General features: G+C 51.3%; 9 protein-coding genes across 9 annotated transcripts; 5 read left to right on the forward strand and 4 right to left on the reverse strand.

Moving 5' to 3' along the window:
• Positions 1–22: 22 nt before the first annotated feature.
• N7509_009569 (MAPEG family protein) lies at positions 23–621 on the reverse strand (the record flags this gene model as incomplete). Its single annotated transcript, XM_056634206.1, has 3 exons — positions 23–310; positions 400–535; positions 590–621. The coding sequence occupies 3 exons, from the start codon at positions 619–621 to the stop codon at positions 23–25; spliced, it is 456 nt and encodes a 151-aa protein (XP_056484826.1).
• A 458-nt stretch (positions 622–1,079) lies between these two features.
• On the reverse strand, positions 1,080–2,768 carry N7509_009570 (putative diacylglycerol O-acyltransferase (DgaT); the record flags this gene model as incomplete). Its single annotated transcript, XM_056634207.1, has 3 exons — positions 1,080–2,282; positions 2,386–2,426; positions 2,504–2,768. 3 exons carry the CDS (start codon positions 2,766–2,768, stop codon positions 1,080–1,082), a joined length of 1,509 nt encoding a protein of 502 aa, XP_056484827.1.
• A 546-nt stretch (positions 2,769–3,314) lies between these two features.
• On the forward strand, positions 3,315–5,399 carry N7509_009571 (WD40 repeat domain-containing protein; the record flags this gene model as incomplete). Its single annotated transcript, XM_056634208.1, has 4 exons — positions 3,315–3,399; positions 3,481–3,596; positions 3,699–3,899; positions 3,963–5,399. 4 exons carry the CDS (start codon positions 3,315–3,317, stop codon positions 5,397–5,399), a joined length of 1,839 nt encoding a protein of 612 aa, XP_056484828.1.
• A 455-nt stretch (positions 5,400–5,854) lies between these two features.
• Positions 5,855–6,361, reverse strand: N7509_009572 (uncharacterized protein; the record flags this gene model as incomplete). Its single annotated transcript, XM_056634209.1, has 2 exons — positions 5,855–5,975; positions 6,072–6,361. The coding sequence occupies 2 exons, from the start codon at positions 6,359–6,361 to the stop codon at positions 5,855–5,857; spliced, it is 411 nt and encodes a 136-aa protein (XP_056484829.1).
• Positions 6,362–6,649: 288 nt separating this feature from the next.
• On the forward strand, positions 6,650–9,019 carry pex8 (putative peroxisomal membrane protein Pex17; the record flags this gene model as incomplete). The annotated part of the gene is made up of 4 exons (XM_056634210.1): positions 6,650–6,723; positions 6,847–7,844; positions 7,912–8,360; positions 8,447–9,019. The coding sequence occupies 4 exons, from the start codon at positions 6,650–6,652 to the stop codon at positions 9,017–9,019; spliced, it is 2,094 nt and encodes a 697-aa protein (XP_056484830.1).
• Positions 9,020–9,281: 262 nt separating this feature from the next.
• On the reverse strand, positions 9,282–10,277 carry N7509_009574 (protein-S-isoprenylcysteine carboxyl O-methyltransferase; the record flags this gene model as incomplete). The annotated part of the gene is made up of 2 exons (XM_056634211.1): positions 9,282–9,370; positions 9,455–10,277. The coding sequence occupies 2 exons, from the start codon at positions 10,275–10,277 to the stop codon at positions 9,282–9,284; spliced, it is 912 nt and encodes a 303-aa protein (XP_056484831.1).
• Positions 10,278–10,617: 340 nt separating this feature from the next.
• On the forward strand, positions 10,618–11,475 carry N7509_009575 (sugar O-acetyltransferase; the record flags this gene model as incomplete). Its single annotated transcript, XM_056634212.1, has 3 exons — positions 10,618–10,781; positions 10,920–11,316; positions 11,398–11,475. 3 exons carry the CDS (start codon positions 10,618–10,620, stop codon positions 11,473–11,475), a joined length of 639 nt encoding a protein of 212 aa, XP_056484832.1.
• A 621-nt stretch (positions 11,476–12,096) lies between these two features.
• Positions 12,097–12,432, forward strand: N7509_009576 (uncharacterized protein; the record flags this gene model as incomplete). The annotated part of the gene is made up of 1 exon (XM_056634213.1): positions 12,097–12,432. One exon carries the CDS (start codon positions 12,097–12,099, stop codon positions 12,430–12,432), a length of 336 nt encoding a protein of 111 aa, XP_056484833.1.
• Positions 12,433–12,440: 8 nt separating this feature from the next.
• On the forward strand, positions 12,441–20,443 carry N7509_009577 (uncharacterized protein; the record flags this gene model as incomplete). Its single annotated transcript, XM_056634214.1, has 12 exons — positions 12,441–12,813; positions 12,893–13,049; positions 13,112–14,539; positions 14,602–15,245; positions 15,301–15,857; positions 15,912–16,073; positions 16,129–16,279; positions 16,332–16,930; positions 16,983–17,069; positions 17,138–17,958; positions 18,142–20,231; positions 20,322–20,443. The coding sequence occupies 12 exons, from the start codon at positions 12,441–12,443 to the stop codon at positions 20,441–20,443; spliced, it is 7,191 nt and encodes a 2,396-aa protein (XP_056484834.1).
• Between the last annotated feature and the right edge of the window lie 236 nt (positions 20,444–20,679).

A 20,679-nucleotide genomic window follows, 5' to 3' on the forward strand; every position in this document is an offset into this window, starting at 1 on the left:
AATCTAAATCCCTCGCACTAATTTACCAGGAAATCAGTTCCTTGGCCACGCCAAACACAGTCAATCCCCACAGCGCACCCTGCGCCAACCAGAACGCGCTACCATACAGACGACCCTTACCCTGCGCCTTGCCCGAGTAAACATAGCCGTACAGGAAGATTGTACGGAAAGCCACCCAGGCGGCACCGAGACCAGCGGCGAGCTGGGGGTACTTCAGGCCAGCGACGAGGGTGAAAATAATTGTCTGCGACATGTTTTCGAGGTAATTGGCGTGGGCGCGTTGGGCGCAGTTGAATTGCTCGGCTTTGGCCTGTGGGTGAGGGAGCGGTTAGTGATTGCCCAGGTGATTGATTGGATTGGCAGGTCGCAGAGATATGCGTGAGAAGGAAATCAACATACATTCTCCTTGCACTGTTCGATAGAGGCGTAGCTGTGCGGGTAGGGGACCTTGGCGCCCTTGCGCAGGGAACCGGTGATGTTGCCGTGGATGAAGCCAAGGACGGGGATTGCGCCGAGGGCGACGGCGATGACGGCGCTGGGAGGGTGGTGGTTAGATATGAAGTAAGGATTAAATGAATTGAATACTTACCCGTAGTTATCAGGGACAGTGATTGCGACCATTGTGTATGTGTAGGACTGGTAGTACTAGTATAGTTAACTGTGTGGAGGTATGCGGTTTGAGTGGGGATGGGGCCATTTATAGCTTTGGGCGGAGTTCGGCGGAGCTGGCAGTGCGGAGCTTGAAACGCGGAAGATCGCTGCGCCGGCGCAACCATCACCCCGATTCCGAGGCGGGGAGAGGACACGGTTCAACTTGAAGTTCTTTTGCTTTCGATGAGATACTGGACTGTCTGGACACATCATCACTGTTGCCTGTTCTACTAGTCATTGGATGGTGCATGCAGCAATTGGCTTATCTCGCAGTGCGTGAATTGTTTATGTGACAACAAGCTCTCAAGTCGCTGTAGCTATTTCAAAATTACATCCATGCTAGATTGACAGCCGTGGATTGGGTTGCCTGATATCATTTCAAAATGCGGGTTCAAGTTTAAGGGGGTAGAGCAAGCGCACACACACCATCAAGGGTTCACTCGACTCACACTCCCGTACTTGGCCTGCCACGCGAAGAAGTAGAGCAAGGCGCCCAATGGCTGACCGACCAGACAAAAGCTGACCCAGAAAATGCAATTGCCAGTCGTCTTTCCCAGGGGATCACGCTTCTTTTCGAAGGGCACCGTCAGCATAATCAACGGCAGTTGGAACATCATGCCGAAGAAAGCAACGCCGATAAAGTTGTGAGTCGGGATTCCAACCAGCATTTCGTGAAGAATGGCCGAGAGGGTAAACACCATGCCACTGGCGGCTAGTGGACTCCAGCCACGGCCCACGAGCGGAGAGAAAACGTGTCGTTTCATGAACAGGTAAACAGGTCGATTCCAGGACCTCCAATAAACACCCAAGCTGGAGCTGTTCCACCAATCCGTGTAGAACTCACGATCGCCGAAGCGCATCACTTCAGCCAGTGCGTTCAGCAGGGCTTGGAAGAGAGCGAAAAATCCCGCGAGCCAGATAATTAACGAGATGGTAGATAGCTTCATGACGCGCTCCAGAATCGAAGCAATATCCAACATGGCGATCTTCTCGATCGAGTTGCGTAGGACGGGCGCTGCATACTGCGCTGAAAGAAGCCAAATAAAGACTGACAGAACGACAAATTCACCCAGGCGCTTGAACACAAAGGGCCAGCGGATGGATGGTGTACGCGGGTAGACAGGTTGGTAGACTAGCGTCGGAGCCATCCAGAAGTAGGCCAGGTTATTAAGAGTGATGTTTCTAGGGTATGGGCATGTGGCATAGATGGCCGGAAGGTTCGGGTTCGCGGAGGGATTCAGGAACGCCAGCCGGAGGTCTCGGTTGGTGAATGCGTAGGAGCAATTCTTCAGCCAGACGATGATGGCGTGCAACTGGCACAGCGTTCCAATGCCGGGATGGTGGATGTAGAAATAAACTACAAAGCTAGTCACGGCAAGACACAGAGTGGCGTTGATGGTGTGGATGAAGGCCGTATAGCGCCAGGTCGAGCGAAACCGTTGCTGGTCATGTTCTTTCTCTTCTGCTGTCCTCTTCTGGTGACCAACTGTCTGCTTGGCAGATGCTGCCGCGGATAGCTCGACCAGATAGGCGACGAACAGATGGCAAGGGACGAGGGCGAAGAGAATTGACCCAAGGACTAGATCTTGTTTTCGGTAGTCGTGGCATTTGATGCAGATGAGCACGCCATACTAGGGTAGGTGTTAGGACAGGAGCGAGAGGGGTAGGGAACCTTCCAATGCAATTCGCATTCGCAGTCGCATTTGCCAGAGCTATTTTTGGATTCCAACGAACCTTCATGAAATTTTCAATGATCAAACGGAGGTTCATGGCCACTGGGTGTCAAAGAGTCAAAAAATTAGCTTGAGCTCGGAAAATAGCATGTGACAGGCACTATAGAATCGGAGCTTACCCAACACCAACACCATCAAATTTCGAAAGCCCAAGAAACTAATTGTTTCATCTGACTCACGACTCAAGCTTGAGTGCCGCATCTCGGAATGGTATGCCGCGACATGACGATACAAGCTGCGTGGTTTCTTTCCTGGAGGTGCCGGGGGTTTATCTGTATCTTTGTTTGAGCTCCCCGTTGGTGCAGCTGCAGGTGCATCTGCATGCGTTTCAACGGTCTGGGTGGATTGCTCTCTGGCGGTGGTAAGAGACTCTGTCTGGGCCATTGTGAATTATCCAATGAGGAATATTCAAATGGTGAACAGTGTACAGCTCTCCCGAGGTAAATGGGAGTGGGCTGATGCGGAGATAGAGGATGGCGACCGGGTACGCCAGAGGTGTGGGGGGGGAGGAGAGAGGAGAGAGGGGAGAAGGTGAAGAGAGACAGAGAGGAAGAGAGGAGATAGGAAGAAATCAAACTTGAAGTACAAAGGTACCTCTTATCCCCCTCCCCTGCAATAAATCCCAACTAAAATAGGGCCAAAGTACTGGTTAAAGCAAAAGTTGGCGGGGGGGGGGGGAGAAAGTTAAGACATCATAATCATAGCAAGGGTACTGGTACTACTGGAGGGTAGAGCAATCGGGCCAATCACCGCCTTCACCGCACGGAGGTCCAGAGGTCCGGCCGCCGGAAGCTCTCACTTTCTTCCCAACCGCGTTTGCCAATTAGATTTGCACAATACTTCACACTCCACCCTCATGGCCATGTTGTTGATGTGATCTCTTACTTGTTTCCGCCTTTGCCTTTGTCTCTGATCTTCACTTCCGCTGAAATGTCCTATGTCGACGATGGCAATGACGGCCAAGTGGCTGGCCGTTTTAACAGAAACAACCAAAATGATGGTCCTCGGCGCCCTAGTACGTTACGTTGTGACCCTGTCGTTGCGCTTGACGCTGCTGAAGCCCCCCCTTCCCCACGCTGACAATCTGAACCTGCAGGATTGGTGACCGACTATGGGTCGTCTATGGTACAGTGGATGCGAACACGCAGACCCCGATATCAAGGCGAGCATCGCCTGGAAGTTGAGCGGCCAAGCCCCAGCTTCACTGTGGATGTGAGTACAGTCGTGAAACACTTTACCCTGCCTAGAGGCACATATAGAGAAATACACAGAGAGAATGAAAGCGAGCAAAGACTAACTCTACGCGTAAACTAGATGCTACCCCCAGTCGCGCGAACTCACTCACCAGCCGACACAATCCCAGTCCGACACCTCCACCAGTCAATCGGAAAGTCAAAGAAACCGATTGTCGTAGTAAGATGGACCCCCGAAGGACGACGATTGCTCACGGGTGGGCATACTGGTGAATTTATGCTCTGGAACGGAACTGCCTTCAACTTCGAAACCGTCATGGACGTGAGTAACACCCAGATCCTGCGCGAAGAACTCCATCCCGGCTAACCGAATCCCTTTGATCAGGCTCACTACGATCAAGTTCAAGCAGGTGTCACATCTCTCGGCTGGTCACATAGCCAAGAATGGTTGATATCCGGTGGACAAAAAGGCGACATCAAGTACTGGCGACCCAACTTCAACAACGTCGAAACAATCGACGACGCGCATCACGACGCCGTCCGCGACCTCTGCTGGGCCCCCAGCGACACCAAATTCCTCTCCGCCTCCGACGACACCACCCTCAAAATCTTCGACTTCACCTCTCGCACCTGCGACACCGTCCTAACCGGCCACAATTGGGACGTAAAATCATGCGACTGGCACCCAACTAAGGGACTACTGGTCTCCGGATCCAAGGATCACCAGGTGAAATTCTGGGACCCGCGCACAGCGCGCTGTCTCACTACTCTCCACAGCCACAAGAACACAGTGACATCGACGCGATTCTCCCGCGTAAATGGAAATCTACTCGCCACCTCCTCGCGAGACCAGACCGCGCGCGTCTTCGATTTGCGCATGATGCGGGATATTTGCATCTTGCGCGGTCACGAAAAGCCCGTCTCGTCATTGACCTGGCACCCGATTCACCCCAACTTGATCTCCACCGGTGCGGAAGATGGTTCGCTTTACCACTATCTACTTGATGAGCCGCATCTGCCTACTGGACAAGTACCTACTGTGGCGCCATACGATAGTCCTGACCCGGCGAATACGCCGCCGCAGGTCATATTCCCCGCCCACAAGGTGCAATATGCTCACAATGCTACGATTTGGTCCCTGGATTGGCATCCGCTCGGTCACATTCTTGCGTCTGGATCTAAGGACAACTTTACGCGATTCTGGTCGCGTGCCAGACCGGGTGAGACTAGTTACATGAGAGATCGATTCCATACCGGCGAAGAAGCCGCCGAGGACCAGCAGGGGCAGGGGCAGGGGCAGAGCAACTGGAACCGTGGTTACGGCCGTCGACAGATGCGCGAGGAAGAGGAGCAGCAGATTCAAGACGAGGCTGATAGCCTCGTTGACCAGCGCCGAGCTGGTGCTCCCTCTCTCCCTGGTATCAACAGTGCTCCCGCAGACGAAGGTGGTGCTGGCTTCCTTCCCGGAATCGGAGCTGCCCAACCTCCTCCTCCGCCTGGCCTCCCAGGAACAATCGGTGGAATGGACCCTGGTCGTCTGGCTGCGATTATGGGATCCCAAGGCCCGCCAGGTGGTCCTCCCCCTGGTCCTCCCGGTCCTCCTAGCCAAGGCGTTCCTCCGGGATTCCCCATGCTCCCGGGCATGTCGGGTGGTGCTCCTCCCCCACCGCCGCCGATGAATGTTGATATGGCACAAATCAGGCAACAGCTCATGGCCCAAGGCGTCCAAATTCCTCCGAATTTCAATCTCCAGAATATGGCAGGTGGATTTGGCGGTCTGCCTGGGTTGCAGGGAGGCGCTCCGGATGGCGGGCGTAGGTAGGCAGAGAAGGCAGAAGTAAAGGTCCGGAGGTAGGCAAAGAAAACAGGAAAGAGAGGACAGGACAGGAGTGATTGCATGCTTGCATTAGTGCGTGTCAGAATGGGTTTGGATTAGGATTGCGAAGCTAGGCGTTCGGAAGGTACGTATATATAGGATGATTTTTTACCCGTGGCACAGGGCGGCGCTCTCTGAGATATCGATAAGGTTTAAGTTCAAGTTACTATTCGGTGCATCATATCCCATGGATGAAATATCACTTCAAGATTTTAAGGTCCACCGGTCCACTGGTACTTTGTAGTCGTCGTGTTGTTTATTGATAGAGTCCGGGCTTAATTGCTGTCACGGTAGAAATTAAATGTGGCGTAATCATAATTCATAAGTCGTAAGAAGTAAAGCACCGGCATATTGCAGTGCAGTGCAGTATAGTGTACATGTAATGTAGTGTCGCCAAGTAATCAAAGACCACCTTGCATAGGGAAACTAGTCACGATCAAAACCATGACATTAACACCGCCCCAGATCATGGGGAGCCATGTCGACATTCGGAAATTGCCTGCTTCATAGACAGCACCGAGTCTACATCCGTTAGCTCCAGTTCCAGCTCTATCTCCTTATAAAAATACAAAAGATATATTTAATAGGTTCCATCCATAGGCAAGGGGAAAAACTCACACAAGACCAACAATACTACCCGCGATTAATCCCTCCAACCCAGCAACAACGCTATACAGCAACGGCACCAACCAGATAACACTCCAGTTCCGAAAGTGCGTTAGAACCGCACAGCCGGCGACGGTGAGATGTGTTACGCCGTAAAAGACTAGCGTCCAGTATAATGTGAAGCGCCAGATATCGGTCGTGTAGTAGAGGTAGTGCGCCTCTTTGTGGTGCGTGGGAAGCGGGTCGTAGAGTGATGGGAAGGGGGGGACTTGGTAGTTTATTGGGACTCGGTTGTTTGACATTGGAATGGGGGGTACTGCGTGGCTGGTGTGCAGCGTGGATCGAGAGAATTAGATTAGAGCATGGTTGAAGGTGGAGGTGGGAAGTGTAGATGGAAGGGGAGGTTGTTGGTGATGGTCGATCGAGCTGCAGATGCAGCTGCTTGTTTGCAGTGTTTGGTTTGGTCTCTCGGCGGACCTCGGCAGGCGTCATGCGGTCTGGGGTTCTCCCCGGGAATGGGAGGATCCCATGGCATCTCGACAACCTCCGCTTTCATCCTCCCCTATCCACCCGATCGCACCGATCAATTCATGGCGACAGAACGCTCTCTGGCCGCGCTTTTGCGGTCTTTACAGTCTGCGTCCACTTTAGAGGATGCCTCTGGGTAAGTGGCTGGTGCGCATATGGCAATGTGATGTGATGCGATCGATACATTGGCCGTGGGCGAAAGCCGAATCCCATTTGTCTGAACCCCGACTAACGAATACATCAATTCACCCTGATTCAGACTCCTTCCTACCGCAACGAGTTTCCTCTCAGTTCTCGGCAACCCGCTCAATCTAAGCCTCCTCTCCTCGCAGCTTCTCTGCACCCCCGCGCTCTGGGACGGCCCCGTCGATCTTCAAGCATGTCGCAAGATTCTCAGCATTTTCAACACAGCCGCCATCGCTGTACTACACAATGATAACACCGATGAACCGCGCCCAACATACGGTCGGAACCGCAAGATAGAGCGCGAGGCATGGGTGAAGGCCGTAGCCGAGGGTGCGGACGACAAGTCACCGCGCTGGAGACACATGCTCCTACTCGGCGGCATATTGCTTGGATTCGAGGGACAGAATCGACAGGGTCTACCATGGCATATTCGAACGAAGCTTGAATCGGCACTTGCGACGGCCGCACAATTAGCGCTGGAAGAAATGCAGACTGAGAATGGGATCGATGGGTATTGCATTACCATGGTCCTCAATTATACCTTTGAACTACTCTCCGATGTCGAGAGGAGTAAGATTGACTATGACCGCTTGCTTCCCGTTATGGTGCGATCTACTTTCCTTTCACCGGAGGGGTTGGAGGGTGGATATTTCCTCGGTGCTATTGATAAGGACGTTGTCGAGGTACCTGGGAAGAAGTTCCGCTGGTCATCGACTTCTCCGACCTTTGGATATTTCTCTACAATAGCTTCGAGGCCGCTTATTGCGGCTTTGGGTCCGTTGTCGAGACTTATTTCTCATGCGGTGGATAATGCGCGCAATCCGGACCTCGTGGCGCAGACGGTGGACTATATGGCGGACTTTGTTCGTACGCTTATGGTGCAGTGGCGTCAGAATAAGTTATCTGAAGTGGATGTTGCGGAGGAGGCTGAGTTTTTGGATGCGGAATCTTTGCAGACTACTATCCCGGCTTTGTGGAAGGTTCTTAGAAACTGCTTATACTCGGTTGTTATTGTTCTTCGGGCTGTTATTGGGAGAACTATCAATGACCCTGCTCTCGCTGCTGGCAGTCGTAAGTGTGCCGGGCCCCGTGAACAAACAGCTTAGCACAGCATCTTGACTAACTAACTCTGCTACAGGTGCGCCATATCTTTGCATGCAGTCCCTTCATATTCTCCGCAACCTGTACTTTGTCTCCTCTCGAACGGGGCAAAATGGATCGTCACAGCAGGCTTTCGTGTTCCTGGCTGCCGTTGATATTCTCTCACAGTACCCTGACTTGGCTGAGAACTTCCTGCGCAGCATCAAGCCCAGCGATATTGGCCAAATCCCGAGTCATCCGGTGGAGCGGTGCTTGGATCTCTTCTTCATGAATGCGGCCGAGCATTTCCCAATTGTCTTGCCGACTGCCGTGAACGAGGAACTACTATTATCTGCTGCTTTCCCTTACTTGGCAGCTGGTGCGAACCCACTTCTGCTTGAAATCTTCGAAGCAGCCCACAGCGTTGTGCTTGTTGTATTTGCTATTCCCCATAATGCAGAACTAGCTGGGAAACACCTACCATTCTATATTGAGAACCTATTCGCCGTGAGTTTATCAAAGTCGATTGTCGACCCCCCCCCCTCCAAACCACTATTCTTCCTGCAAGACTCAGTCTAACCCTATTCATTTAGGTCTTCCCTGATAACTTATCAGCCCGCCAATTCCGCCTCGCCTTCAAAACAGTCATCCAAGTCACTGCACCCCCCTCACCGCTAGCAAATACCCAACCACTCCTCCCAACAATATTATTCGAAGTAGTCCGAGACCGAGCAATGCACGCATCCACAACGGCCATTATCCCCACTGCCCAAAATTCAAATAGCACAGCGCCAGATCTGGGCAATACGCCACCTCTGTCCGTGCAAGCCGTGCTCACGCTCGCTCTCATTGACTCCCTCTCTTTCCTTCGCGTCGATGACTTGAAAGAATGGCTTCCGTTGACCGGTGAGCTTATTAATGCTGTTCCGGACCGGGGTATGCGTGTTGCGTGCATTGATCGGTTCTGGGAGGCTATTAGTGGTGGTGAGATGGATGTTGATCGGGCTCATTGTTGTGTTGCTTGGTGGAGTACGCAGGGTGGGAGGGAGTTGGTTTTATATGGGGCGGAGAATTTGGGGGATGTGGATGCGGGTGCGGATGGGGATGCGGATGGGCCGTTTATGAGCGGGGCTATTGGTGTTGTTGCGCCGGAGAGTAAGCTGTGATTTCAGTTATTACGAGGACGAGGAGTCTGCTGCATTGTACAAGCGTTGTTGTCATATACCATAGTTACATATACCAGGGCCTGAGGCTACGACCTACGGTCCAGAATAGTACTCGATTCAGTCAATTAGTTAGGTACTTCACGACCAATTAGTATTTAGCTAGCTATTAGTTATGCTAATAGATACAATCCATTCATTGACAAAGTGTACTCCGTATTATGCACAACGGGTTTTGGCTTCATCAGAGAAAATATTCGATCTCTCAGGCAATGCCAGGAATCCCGACCCGAGTATTCTTCTTATACTGAACATAATCATCAGCAAAGAAGTTAATAAGAAACGACTCCTCCGCTAGAAAAAAAAAAAAGAATTAGCAAACCGAACAAAGAAAACCATAACCCACCACATTGTAGTGAGGGGGAAGGGCCAACTCACTCCGAATCCTAGAAGCAAAAAACCTCCACAAGACAACCCCATAAAGCACAAAACAAACCACATTCCCAAGAACCAGCTGCGTCCCCAACCCCCACCAAAAGAACCCAAAATAACTCGGATGTCTCAACACCGCATAGACACCACTGGTAACGAGTACATGACCATCTTTATGTCTAGATTGAACATGGTGATTGAAATTCGCGGCCGCATGTGCCATTGCGAGTGATCGGATAATTTGTCCTAATATAACGAGGATGAAGCCTAGCACGACGCAGACCGGGCCAGCGGGGGAAGAGCGCGTCGGCGAATTAGGCCAGAGCCATAAACTCAGTGCGCATTCTAGGAGTGCGGAGCCGTGGGCGGCGTTGTAGGCCCAGCCGTTGGAGGTTAGGAGGAATGAGGAGACTGTTGCTGTTGTGGTGTTGTAGTGGGCTGTTATGAAGAATTCTAGGAAGTGGAAGAGGGATAGGGTTGTTATGAAGAATGGGAGGCGCCAGGTTGGTGAGGTGCTTGTTCCTGGTGCGAAGGCGAGATAGATTGTTAGGCTGGTTGATAGGCCTAAGCTTGTGCCGAGAGCGAATGCGCGGAGGGAGATTCCTGAGAGGGACTTTCGGCCGTTTGGGTAGATTGAGGATGGGTCGAGGGGGGTGGTGGTAGCGGTGGAGGTGTTGTTGGGGGAGTGGTTTGGGAAGAAGCCGGATTCGGAATTATCGCTGTAGCTTGCGCTGGCTGTGCTGGATGTTCGTGGTCTTCGTGGCTGCCATGTGGTGTAGCTGGATGGTGCTGGTGCTTCTGTCTGTGCACTGGTGGTTTGGGCGGACATTTTGGGAGGAATTCGAGTTGTTGCTGTTGCTGTGTAGAGATGGTAGGAGGGTATGCTGGTGGACAGAACGGGAGAGAAGAGAAAGTCGGGAATTATTGGGAGAGACCGTTAAATGTCGTGCCAGTGGGAGGCATTGTCGAGGTGATTGTTGGAAGAACAAAGAGTACCAAGCTTGACTCGTCTCGGAGTAGTTACCTCCCGGCTTCCCTTTTCCCCCGAGGCTCCACTTGAGCAACTCCCCCCACTTGAAGGACATCGGCCATGTAGCCCAAACTCCGGTCTAGAACACTTTTCTTTGTTTGAATTTGATCCCTGCATATTCGAGTCTAGTTCGTTTACTATGGCGGAACCCACGGAACGAGAAAAGATGCTGCATGGCGAGCTGTTTTGCGCTTTTACCCCGGATATGGTAGCTGCCAGAGCTCGGTGCAAGTATGCCTGCAATCGATTCAATAATACCTCGGATGAGGTACCTCGTCGGCGACTGGTTGAGATGTGGCGAGAGTGAGTTTGTTATTGTTGAAGTTGCTGCTGCCACTACTAGTCAATGGTACTGGTAGTAGTTTCTAACTTGAAGTTTCCCATCATGTCCAAGATATATATTCAGTACTCTACTACTTGGGCTTTCGCTAACTCTTCCAGTATAACTGACGACAAAACACCCCTCCCACCCAAACTCCCCGATCCAGCTGCCGACGACGACCAGTTCAAGCATGAGCCCTGGATCGAAGCCCCAATCAAAGTGGACTACGGCTTCAACGTGAAGCTCGGGGCTGGAGTCTTTGTCAACTTCAACTGCGTCTTCATCGACACCTGTCCCATCACAGTAGGGGCGCGGACTTTATTCGGGCCTAATGTGAATTTATTTTCCGGAACACACCCTCTTGATCCGGCGCTGCGGAATGGGACTGAGGGACCGGAGATGGGGAAACCGATTTCCATTGGGGAAGATTGTTGGATTGGGGGGAATGTGATTGTTCTTCCTGGGGTGAGTATTGGGAAGGGAGCTACGATTGGAGCGGGGAGTGTTGTTACAAAGGTGGGTGTGGGAGGTGTTATGCCAGTGGATGCCGTGATATATAGTTCTGATGCCAGCGCCAGTGCTAATGGTGATGTATAGGATGTGCCGGCTTTCCATGTGGCTGCGGGTAACCCGGCTAGGATTATTCGGAAGATTGAGACGACGATGACGGAGTGAACTTCAGGTTTAAGGAGTGCTGGTGTTCCAGTACTATAGCTCTGAGGATTAGGACAGCAAGTACTACTAGTACTACTGATGGGCTGGGCTGGTGGTGGGCATTTCAGATGCAGTGAACCGAATGACAATCTAGACACAATGGACATGCTATAGGAATCTGGAGCAATAGTGAGGTTTAAATGAAAGAAAAGTACCAGTGCTACTAGTAGTACTGTGAATAATCAAGTTTGCTAGGTTGATTGCCGTTCTTGGCAGTTTGTAGTGATGGGATACTACAGATAGTAAAGAATACTGGTAAATAATACCTGTACTAGTAATAATAAAATAAATAGAAATATTATCATACAATGAAAGCCTGTTTGTCTCAACTGCTATCATATATCATGTAAACTATTCCCTGGAGAGCAGTGCCAGTGTACAGAGTACTAGTAATTCCACTTCTCCGCAACGTCACCGGGTCGCGTCAAAAAAAGCTGGAGCTGTCGACCGCTTCTTGTCCCCAGGAACTTCAACTTCAACTTCCAACTTGTAACCCCATCCAGATTCCCTGCCTCTCCTCTCATTCCAACTCCTCCAGATTCCCTTTCTTTCCTCCCCATCCGCTCAGCCCCGGAAAATGGTATGGCTGAGCCCCCGCCAGAGCTCTCCGTCACCCCGCCTGGCACTCCCTTGAGCGCATCACCGCGATACCACCACCACGAACAGCTCCCGAATACATCCATGGAAGAAGACCCGCATGCTGAGGGTGCTCGCACTCCAAAGCGACAACGCGTTGACAGTGGTAGTGGCACTGGTAAAGGCAGTGACGTCCCCGAGATCTTGTCCATTGAAGCTGCCTCTGCTGCCTCTGCTGCCTCTTCCTCCGCTGCCGCTGCCGCCGCCGCCGCCGCAGCAGCTACTTCGGTCACTGCAGTCACGCCTTCACCTGCCACCAACTTCCATTCCCCGCCAAAGTGACCATCAACATGAAGTCTCCTACTTCCGAATTACCTGAACCTATCGACTCCTCATCTCCCACTCTACATGCCGCCCTTCCACAATCACCTTCTCCGAACGCGACTCCGACTTCAATCCCCAACTCAAATGCCGTATCTGCCTCCGCTCCTTCTTCCCCCGAAGCAAGTCCTCAGATCGAAATCGCCGACCCGGAAGATATGGAACAAGACTCCAATCACTCAAATTGGAGGCCCTTGGAGGAAATCGTCCGCCGTGATTCTCAGTCGGACCTTATTCAAGACATCGCCGACATGACTCCATTGGTCGACTTGTTTCCACGGGTCCGTCCAGAGCTCAGTGCTTCGAACAGTGTCGCAAGATTCATTCAGATCATGGATAAAGGTAAGTGAACTTGAGTTTTGTTGAAAGCTTATCCTTCGTCTTTGATGTATGATATTAATTATATTATCCCGCCAACCAGGTGATATGTACGATGCTGCTGCCATCATACAGAAAGTCCAGACCTGGATGGACCACTGTGCTCGTAACCTGGATCTCTTGACCCTGCAAACCTATGTCCAACATGAGGACTTCTGGTCAAATTTCCCGACCATCGTGGAGTTTGTCCTCCGCCGCAAGTATGAACTAACTTCTACTCTACCCCCGCCGCCCATCTCCACCTTACTGACCCGCATACTAGAACCGACCTTCCAATCAACGACGGGGTGGGCTTGCTGCCCTGCCTCAAGAGGTTTCTTTTGGACTATGTGCAGATCACCCTCCACCTGATTGAACAGGATTCCATCCTTTTGCAGGTCCTGGCCGACGAACCCGATCAGCAAACACCAGAAAGCATGTCAAAGTCTTATCTGCAACAGCTGGGATGGCTGGTCTCCTTTCAAAGCATCCCGCTCTACGGCGCCCTGGACAGGATGTATGGTAGGGAATTCCGAGCGGTATTACTAGACGTCCGAGCCCAAACTCTTGGCCCGTTGAATGCCGCCTCGAAGCTCTCTGACTATTGCGCTCTTGCCCTCGAGCTCACCCCCAAACACCCCCAGCTTGTACAGATGCTGTTTTTCTATCTCACGACCATCTGCGGCCTTCTTGACTGCACTTTGGAGTCACTAGAGAACACCGATCTTCTCATTTCAGAAACTACGAATTCAACTACTGCCCCGATCGATCAGCTTTACACTACTCTCAGGTCGATCGATCTCAAATACCAGGAATGGATCACAAAAAAATCCCCCTGGGCCACGAGCGATATTAGTGACATGGTCATCGGGCGTCAGTTCCCTCGCAACCTGCAGGCTCTCTGCCGTCGTGGCGATGAATTTTTGCGCAGACTTTCACAGGACATGGCGATCGATCTCCCTGACCATACTAGCACCGACGAGAACACTCGCATCCTTCTCGGGGGCTGGAAATTTGGAATCCTGAAGAAGCATTTCATGGAAGGCCGCATGGAGCTTCGAGTCCATGGTGTTGACAAAATGCAGGCTGCACTGGTCGACGTATGGAAGGAGTACATTTCACAGAATCCCGATGGCATCTCGGATCCCTTTGTCCAGTATCTCGTCCGCTTCATCAAAGAAAACAAGATAGTCGACTATCTTGTGGGCGTTGATTCGCATCCTCAGCTGATCGGTCGGAGCAGCAACATCGTCGGGTTCTTGGTGGTGACATCAACATACACGGATCGCGAAACAGATGTCATCTGGAAGGCTGTCACAGAAAGCCAAGACAGCCGTATTGTCTCGGAGGTATTGTCGATGCTGACGAAGACTTTCTATATGCACACGACTGCCTCCCCAGCCTTACTCTACCTTTGCGAAAAGCTCTCTAGCCTCCCTCTCGACAAATTCGACGCGGGCATGCTCGAATTTTGCGACAGCCTTCTTGGCCAAATGACCCCCAGGCATAATCCTGGACACATATTCATGGATCAGTCAGACACTCAACATGCATATGCGATTCCTCTGCGGCTCTGTGTTCGTATGATCCGAGAGAGTACCGTGGCAGAAGATCTGTCTGCGGACCAAAGGACGAAACTGCAAAGCTTTGGCAGTCGCAAGCTCTCCGATTTCATCAAGGCCGGCATTGGTGAAGATGACCGAATGGAAATGTACGAACGCTGCATCCAAGACATTGCGGAGATGAACCAATTCACGACTGGTAGCATCCAAGCGCTCAGTGCCTCGTTCCCCAATGGGACGCGTCGGAGATGAGAAAGCTCGCAACGGATTTCGACTTGACTCGACTGGTGATCAACGACATGTTGCATACCGTTAACGGGACAAACTTTGATCTCGCCGACTGTTTCTCCCAGCACGGCCTTGTGTCGCGAGTCGAAATTTTATCTCGGTTGATCAACCAAGCCCCGGAGACTGTGACCCCGGAGCTCGGAAGTGCATTGTGGAATCAGATACTCCTGTCGTCGAAACTAGGACCGGAAGGACACCGGACTGTCTGGGCCATGATGGTCAATTCTTTGAGTCGCAGTGCCGCGCCGAACTCATTTCTCGACCAATGTATCCATGAACACATGCCTCACCTGGCACCCAAGGACTACGACTTTGAACTCCTACTGTTTGCGAAACAGTCGGTCAATTACGAAATCCGATTCAAACCACCCCCCGCAGCTGGTGAAAACGAGATTGTATTTATCCCCGGAATGGATCGCATTTGGGATATCATACTCACCACTCCACCGGGTACGGTTGAGGCCGATGCAACAAAATTCGCCATCGAGGTTTACTTGGATCACCAGATCATTCAAACCGCTCCGCGATCTGCCGTAGACGCTACCCATGTTTCCATTGTCGGCCGTTGTGTGAAGCAACTGAAGTCGGCCGCAGCGACCATCAACGCTAGACCTGAGATCAGACGGTATGGCTACGAATGGAGCGACTGAGATGGAGATTGGTGATGCGAGTGAATCCGAAGAATTAGATGAACTCATGTTCACACGTTCGCTCCTGTTTCTCCATCAGCTTCTGGAGGGCCTGCGAACTCGTCCTCGGTACAGCCCTCCCCAAGGTTCGCCGCCAACCTTGCCTCAACGACCACTCCGAGGCAGCCCACTGGATCTGAGATGGCAATCCTTCCGCGATGGCATCCAATCACAGATTCAATCACTACGGATCGGAGATGATTCCACGGCAGCAGAGTTGACAGAGAGACTCACCCAGCTCACTGGCTTTTCGAAGTTCTCAACGATTGCTGCAGGTGCTCGTTTGGACCTGTTTGAGAAACCCGACACCCGCCTTAAGGAGATCAAAGCTCTTCAGGCCGGCCTCCTGATAATTCGGAAGTCGCCAGATGCCGAAGAGTTGCAACGCAGCAATAAATGTCAATCACTTACATCGGTGGACTCTGAGGTGATGAAGTATTTTGATGATATCTACCAATTCCTGGCGCTCAGTGAGCCGCTCGCCGAGCAGGTACGTAATATGCCGGTATTATTCCAACTCGACCTTTGCTTATCGGAATCCTAGACCTTCACGTTCCTTACTGCCTTCCCGCCAAATGATTGGGTCTTGGAGCGTGTCAAGTCTCAGACTAGCAATGCCAACGATCTTTTCCCCTTTGATCGGCCTTATATTGCTTTCTACATGTTCCATACATTGCTTCATTGCATTGAGGACGAAGCTACTGAGGTAAGATCAACCCCAGAATCTATCGATTTCAGCTCTAATCACGACTATTAAATAGGTGTCTCCAAACTATGATTTTATCCGCCATAGTATTGATGTTTTGCGTGACCTCTTGATGGCCGACAATTTATCCAAGCTCCGGAGTGAAGACCTGATCATTTCCGCCCTTGCTATGTCCGCAGTTGATCTTCTGCTACGTCTGGTATCAAGTATGGCCGTCCTTGTAGCTGTCTTTTTTGCCCCAATACTAACTGACTCTAGTGTGTCCTGTGGAAAATGACAATCGCGTACTGTTTGCCGGCCCACAGCCACTCATTAAACGGCTTCTGAATTTTATCGACATTGCTCGCTCCTTTGACAGCCCTGCTTCAATCCAGCTCGGCCAGGGGCTGACATGTAACTCATTTGCAGTTCTTGTCGAAGCTTCACTGCGAGATCACACCTTTTGGACGACTTTGAAAGATTCAATCGCAGTTAACGAGTTGGTCCGGTCCCTTCTACTTGAACAGCCCCACCAGCCGAGCCGCAACGACGTGGCCGAGCGTATCAAAAAAGCCTGTGGTTTACCGAAACCTTCGAAGAAGTCACCAAATGGCAAGGTTGATGAAGGGGCGGTCATCTCTGTATATTCTACAGAGAATCCCTCCCACATTGACATGCTTGCGACCATCTGGCAATCCTTGGTTAACATCATTCCAAATTCGCTTTACTATGCAACCCAGAGTGCAGAGCTTTTCAAGGTCGCCCTTTCGGTTTTCCAATCAGTTACAGGGTCGACCCATTGCGATGCGACTCTAGATCGCTACGTCGATGAGTGGAGTGAGGTATTGTTTCAGCGACTGGCCTTACGCACCGAGGAGGTATGTCGAGTCTTTTTTCCATACCTAACCCCCATTGTCTAACCGAATCTAGTTTGTTGGCCGAGAGACCGTCGATCATCTTGTCTTCGGCATTGCTGTTCTGCTTGAGCAGTGTCTTGAAACGGCTGATTTGACCCAGGTGGAACTTCACACCACGTATGTGCCACCGAAAAACATCCGCCGAAACTATCTACTAACCGCAACTAGTGGTATCGGCGAGAAAATTCTCAGCGAACATCTTTTCCCAAGCTTTTCCCGGACCCTCCCCCGGATTCCGACCTCATGATTGAGCCACGAGTCCCTGTTCTACACAGCGCAACGCGCCACAAACTTTTAAGCATTGTCTATTTGCTTTCAAAGCAAAGCGACGAAAACACCGCGTGTACCATCAAGCAGCTGGACGGTCTTATTCCCCGAGGTCAGTCCAATCTCCGCTCGCTTCGCTGTTCAAATATCCTCTTTTCTGACGCGTGGAACGAAGACCACCAATACAATGGATCCTGGATTGTCGACCGTGCAAAGACACTTCGGGCCCCGGAGGGCTATGCCGGCCTTACCAATCTCTCGAATACGTGCTACCTGAACTCACTGATGACGCAACTCTTCATGAATGTCGAGTTCCGCGACTTCATCTTGAAGCTTAAGCTCGTTGAGTCTGACACTTCCCAAAGGCTTCTTGACCAGACCCAGAAAGTTTTCGCTTTGATGCAAAACTCGTGGTTGAAAAGTGTTGATCCAATCGACTTTGTCGAGAGTATCAGGACATATGACAATGAGGCGATTGATGTCACCATTCAAATGGATGTTGATGAGTTTTACAATCTCCTCTTTGATCGCTGCGAGGCCCAAATCGTCGCCCCCGAGGAGAAGAAGAGGTTCCGGTCTTTCTACGGTGGGCAACTCGTTCAACAGATCAAGTCGAAAGAGTGCCCGCACATCTCAGAAAGGTTGGAGCCGTTCTCTGCCATTCAATGTGACATCAAGGGGAAGGCCAGTCTTGAGGAGAGTTTGCAGGCATACGTTCGAGGGTGAAATCATGCAAGGAGGTGAGTGACAGTGACATCTACGTCTGGTTGCATTTCTAATATTTATCACTATCACAGATAACAAATATTCTTGCACATCATGTGGCCGCCATGTGGATGCGGTCAAACGGTTAGTCGATCTTTGAGGTAGCTGGTGCACAGAACTCTAGCTAACCATGATACTAGGGCCTGTCTGAAAGATGTGCCAGACAATCTGATCTTCCACCTAAAACGATTTGATTTCGATATGGTGACCATGCTGCGAAGCAAGATCAACGATCAATTCCAGTTCCCCGATCTCATCGACATGACACCATACAATGTCGAGTATCTGTCGGAACCAGAGAAATCCGCTGAGCCAGATATCTTTGAGCTCGTCGGAGTGCTTGTTCATACTGGCACTGCTGAATCGGGACACTACTACTCGTACACCCGCGAGCGGCCCAGCACCGAAAATTCACCTTCCTGGGTGGAGTTCAACGACGCGGATGTTAGCACATTCGACCCGACGAATATTGCAGATCAATGCTTCGGTGGCCAGACAGAGGCCATGCACAACCTGGGCGGTGTTCCAATGAATAAGCTCTGGAGCGCTTACATGTTGTTCTATCAACGTGTTTCTTCCATTGAGAAATCCAAGCAAATCTACAAGCCCGCCAAGCCCGGCGTCCCAGTCAGCGCGTCGGTACCAATTCCGCTGGCCAACCAGATCACCATGGAAAATGAAGTCTTCATCCGGGCTTATTGCTTGCTGGATCCTTTGTATGCCAGCCTTGTGGTTCATCAATTGCGGCTTGTCCAGGAGATATCTCCAAGCTACCCAGACAAGCAGACTTCCGAATCATTAGCTGTCAGCGTTGGATTGGATACATTTGAGCAGTTGATCGCAAGAAACAAAGGTCACATGGGGGCTGAGGATATTGTCAGTGAGCTTCACGGAATGCTGCGCCGGAGCCCACAGACAGCTTCCCGGGCGCTCTGGTGGTTTTGCGAGCATCCAACTTCAATCGGAAATCTGGTTCTCAAGACTGCGAACGCGGATGCCGAAATTCGCCAGCGTGGGCTGCTTATGATCACTTCGGCACTGAAGCTTTATCAGAAACACCTGTCCCAGATGGACTTGGATGATAGTGAACGAAAGACTTGCCAAGTTCAGTTTGAGCGAATTGTCGAGAACATTGTCGATCTTTTCGAAGAGCTCTGGCCAAATGTTCTCACAGTGGCTCGTGCCTGGGATGACTACTTCGACTTCTTCTCTCGTCTCGCACAGGCCGGTATGAGTCATGTTGGCGTTATGCTGGATCATGGGATCCTTGTCAAGTGTCTGGACGTGCTCTGGCTCGACCATAATGATAAAGCAAGACTGAGGGGCTCATACCTGCATTATAGCAGGCTGGTGGAGAAGGGACGTCGCTTCTCATACGGTCAATTGATGCACCTCTGTACGACGCTAGTGGCGTCGCTTGACTTCTCCCTGACTCCGGTTCTTGCTAACGAACAGCGGATCTTGTCTGCGAGGGGAAAGTATGCCCCCAATGTCAAGGAAGCAAAGATGCTCTTGTCCACAAACGATGACGGGTATATTCCATTGTTGATGAAGCTCTTCCAAACTGAAAACTTCTCCGAATTGACAAACACTCGGTACATCATTGAATCCTATCTCCAGTCGGAGCCTGGTTCAGGGTTCCTTCACAATATTGTCAAGACACTAGAGAATGGTCTGCGGCTATCACCGGTTGAAGTCTGCATTCCATACCTTGACGCCACGCTTGTATTTTGCCAGAAGAGTCCGGACAAGAGGAGTGTCCTCGGTCTGATTGACCACGTCGCAAAGGGAGTCGAGTCGATAAACAATGTGGCGGGACTAGACCATCTAGAGTTCTTCATTTTCCTATGCAAATCTGAGAATGAACGGGCCGGGCTATCTCGCGCATGGTTCAACCAAGCCGTTCAAGATCACATCCCGGACTTTGCACCGACCCTACTCATCGACACGGACCGAAGGGTGCGCAATAGTACTTATGAGCTCGTTGATGGTTTGTTGTTTGTCGAACATGATGACTTGTATGATGAAGCCAAGGCGCATCGCTCAATGATTGCCCATGAACTGGTCGCTGCCTGTCTTCTGCGTATCTCTCACACCTTTACCGAAAGCAGTTCACTCCCGTCTGTTGAGTCGAGACAAGTTTCCGCCATTACCTCTGCCATTCGCTGTTGTCTGGATTTATATTACGATGACAGCGAGCAGGACTTGAAGGCTATGGAAGAAGCTAATCGTAAGTCCCCCCCCCCCACCGGGTATTGCTCGCTCGCTCTCACTTTCCTCTGGAGAATTCTCTTAATGTAGCTTGCTAACGCATACACAGAAACCCTCCTCATCCTGGATCAATTGACGGTCGAAGTCGCCGACGACCTCGAATCAGGTATGCGTCCCTTTGCACCACGCATTCGCCTCCATCTCAACCCCAATTCCAAGCCCAATTTCTAACCCTACCCCGGGGCCCACCAGAAGAATCCGATCCTCCAACCCCCGAGATGTGGGAAAATACTTCCCCCCTGGCTAGCGACGATGAAATAGGACTTACGGTTTCTCCTTGATGGATTTGATGAATTCATTCCCCCGCTTACCCGCCTACCCGCCTACCCTTGCCACGCTGCCCCCTACCCGACTCTCCTCTATCCTTTCTACGCTTGTGTATTTTGCAAGGGTGGGCTTTTCATTGG

The sequence above is a fragment of the Penicillium cosmopolitanum genome (assembly GCF_028827165.1).
Source record: "Penicillium cosmopolitanum strain IBT 29677 chromosome Unknown utg000009l:1.0-9042332.0:1.0-9050551.0, whole genome shotgun sequence".
In the NCBI taxonomy this organism is placed as follows: Eukaryota; Fungi; Ascomycota; class Eurotiomycetes; order Eurotiales; family Aspergillaceae; genus Penicillium; species Penicillium cosmopolitanum.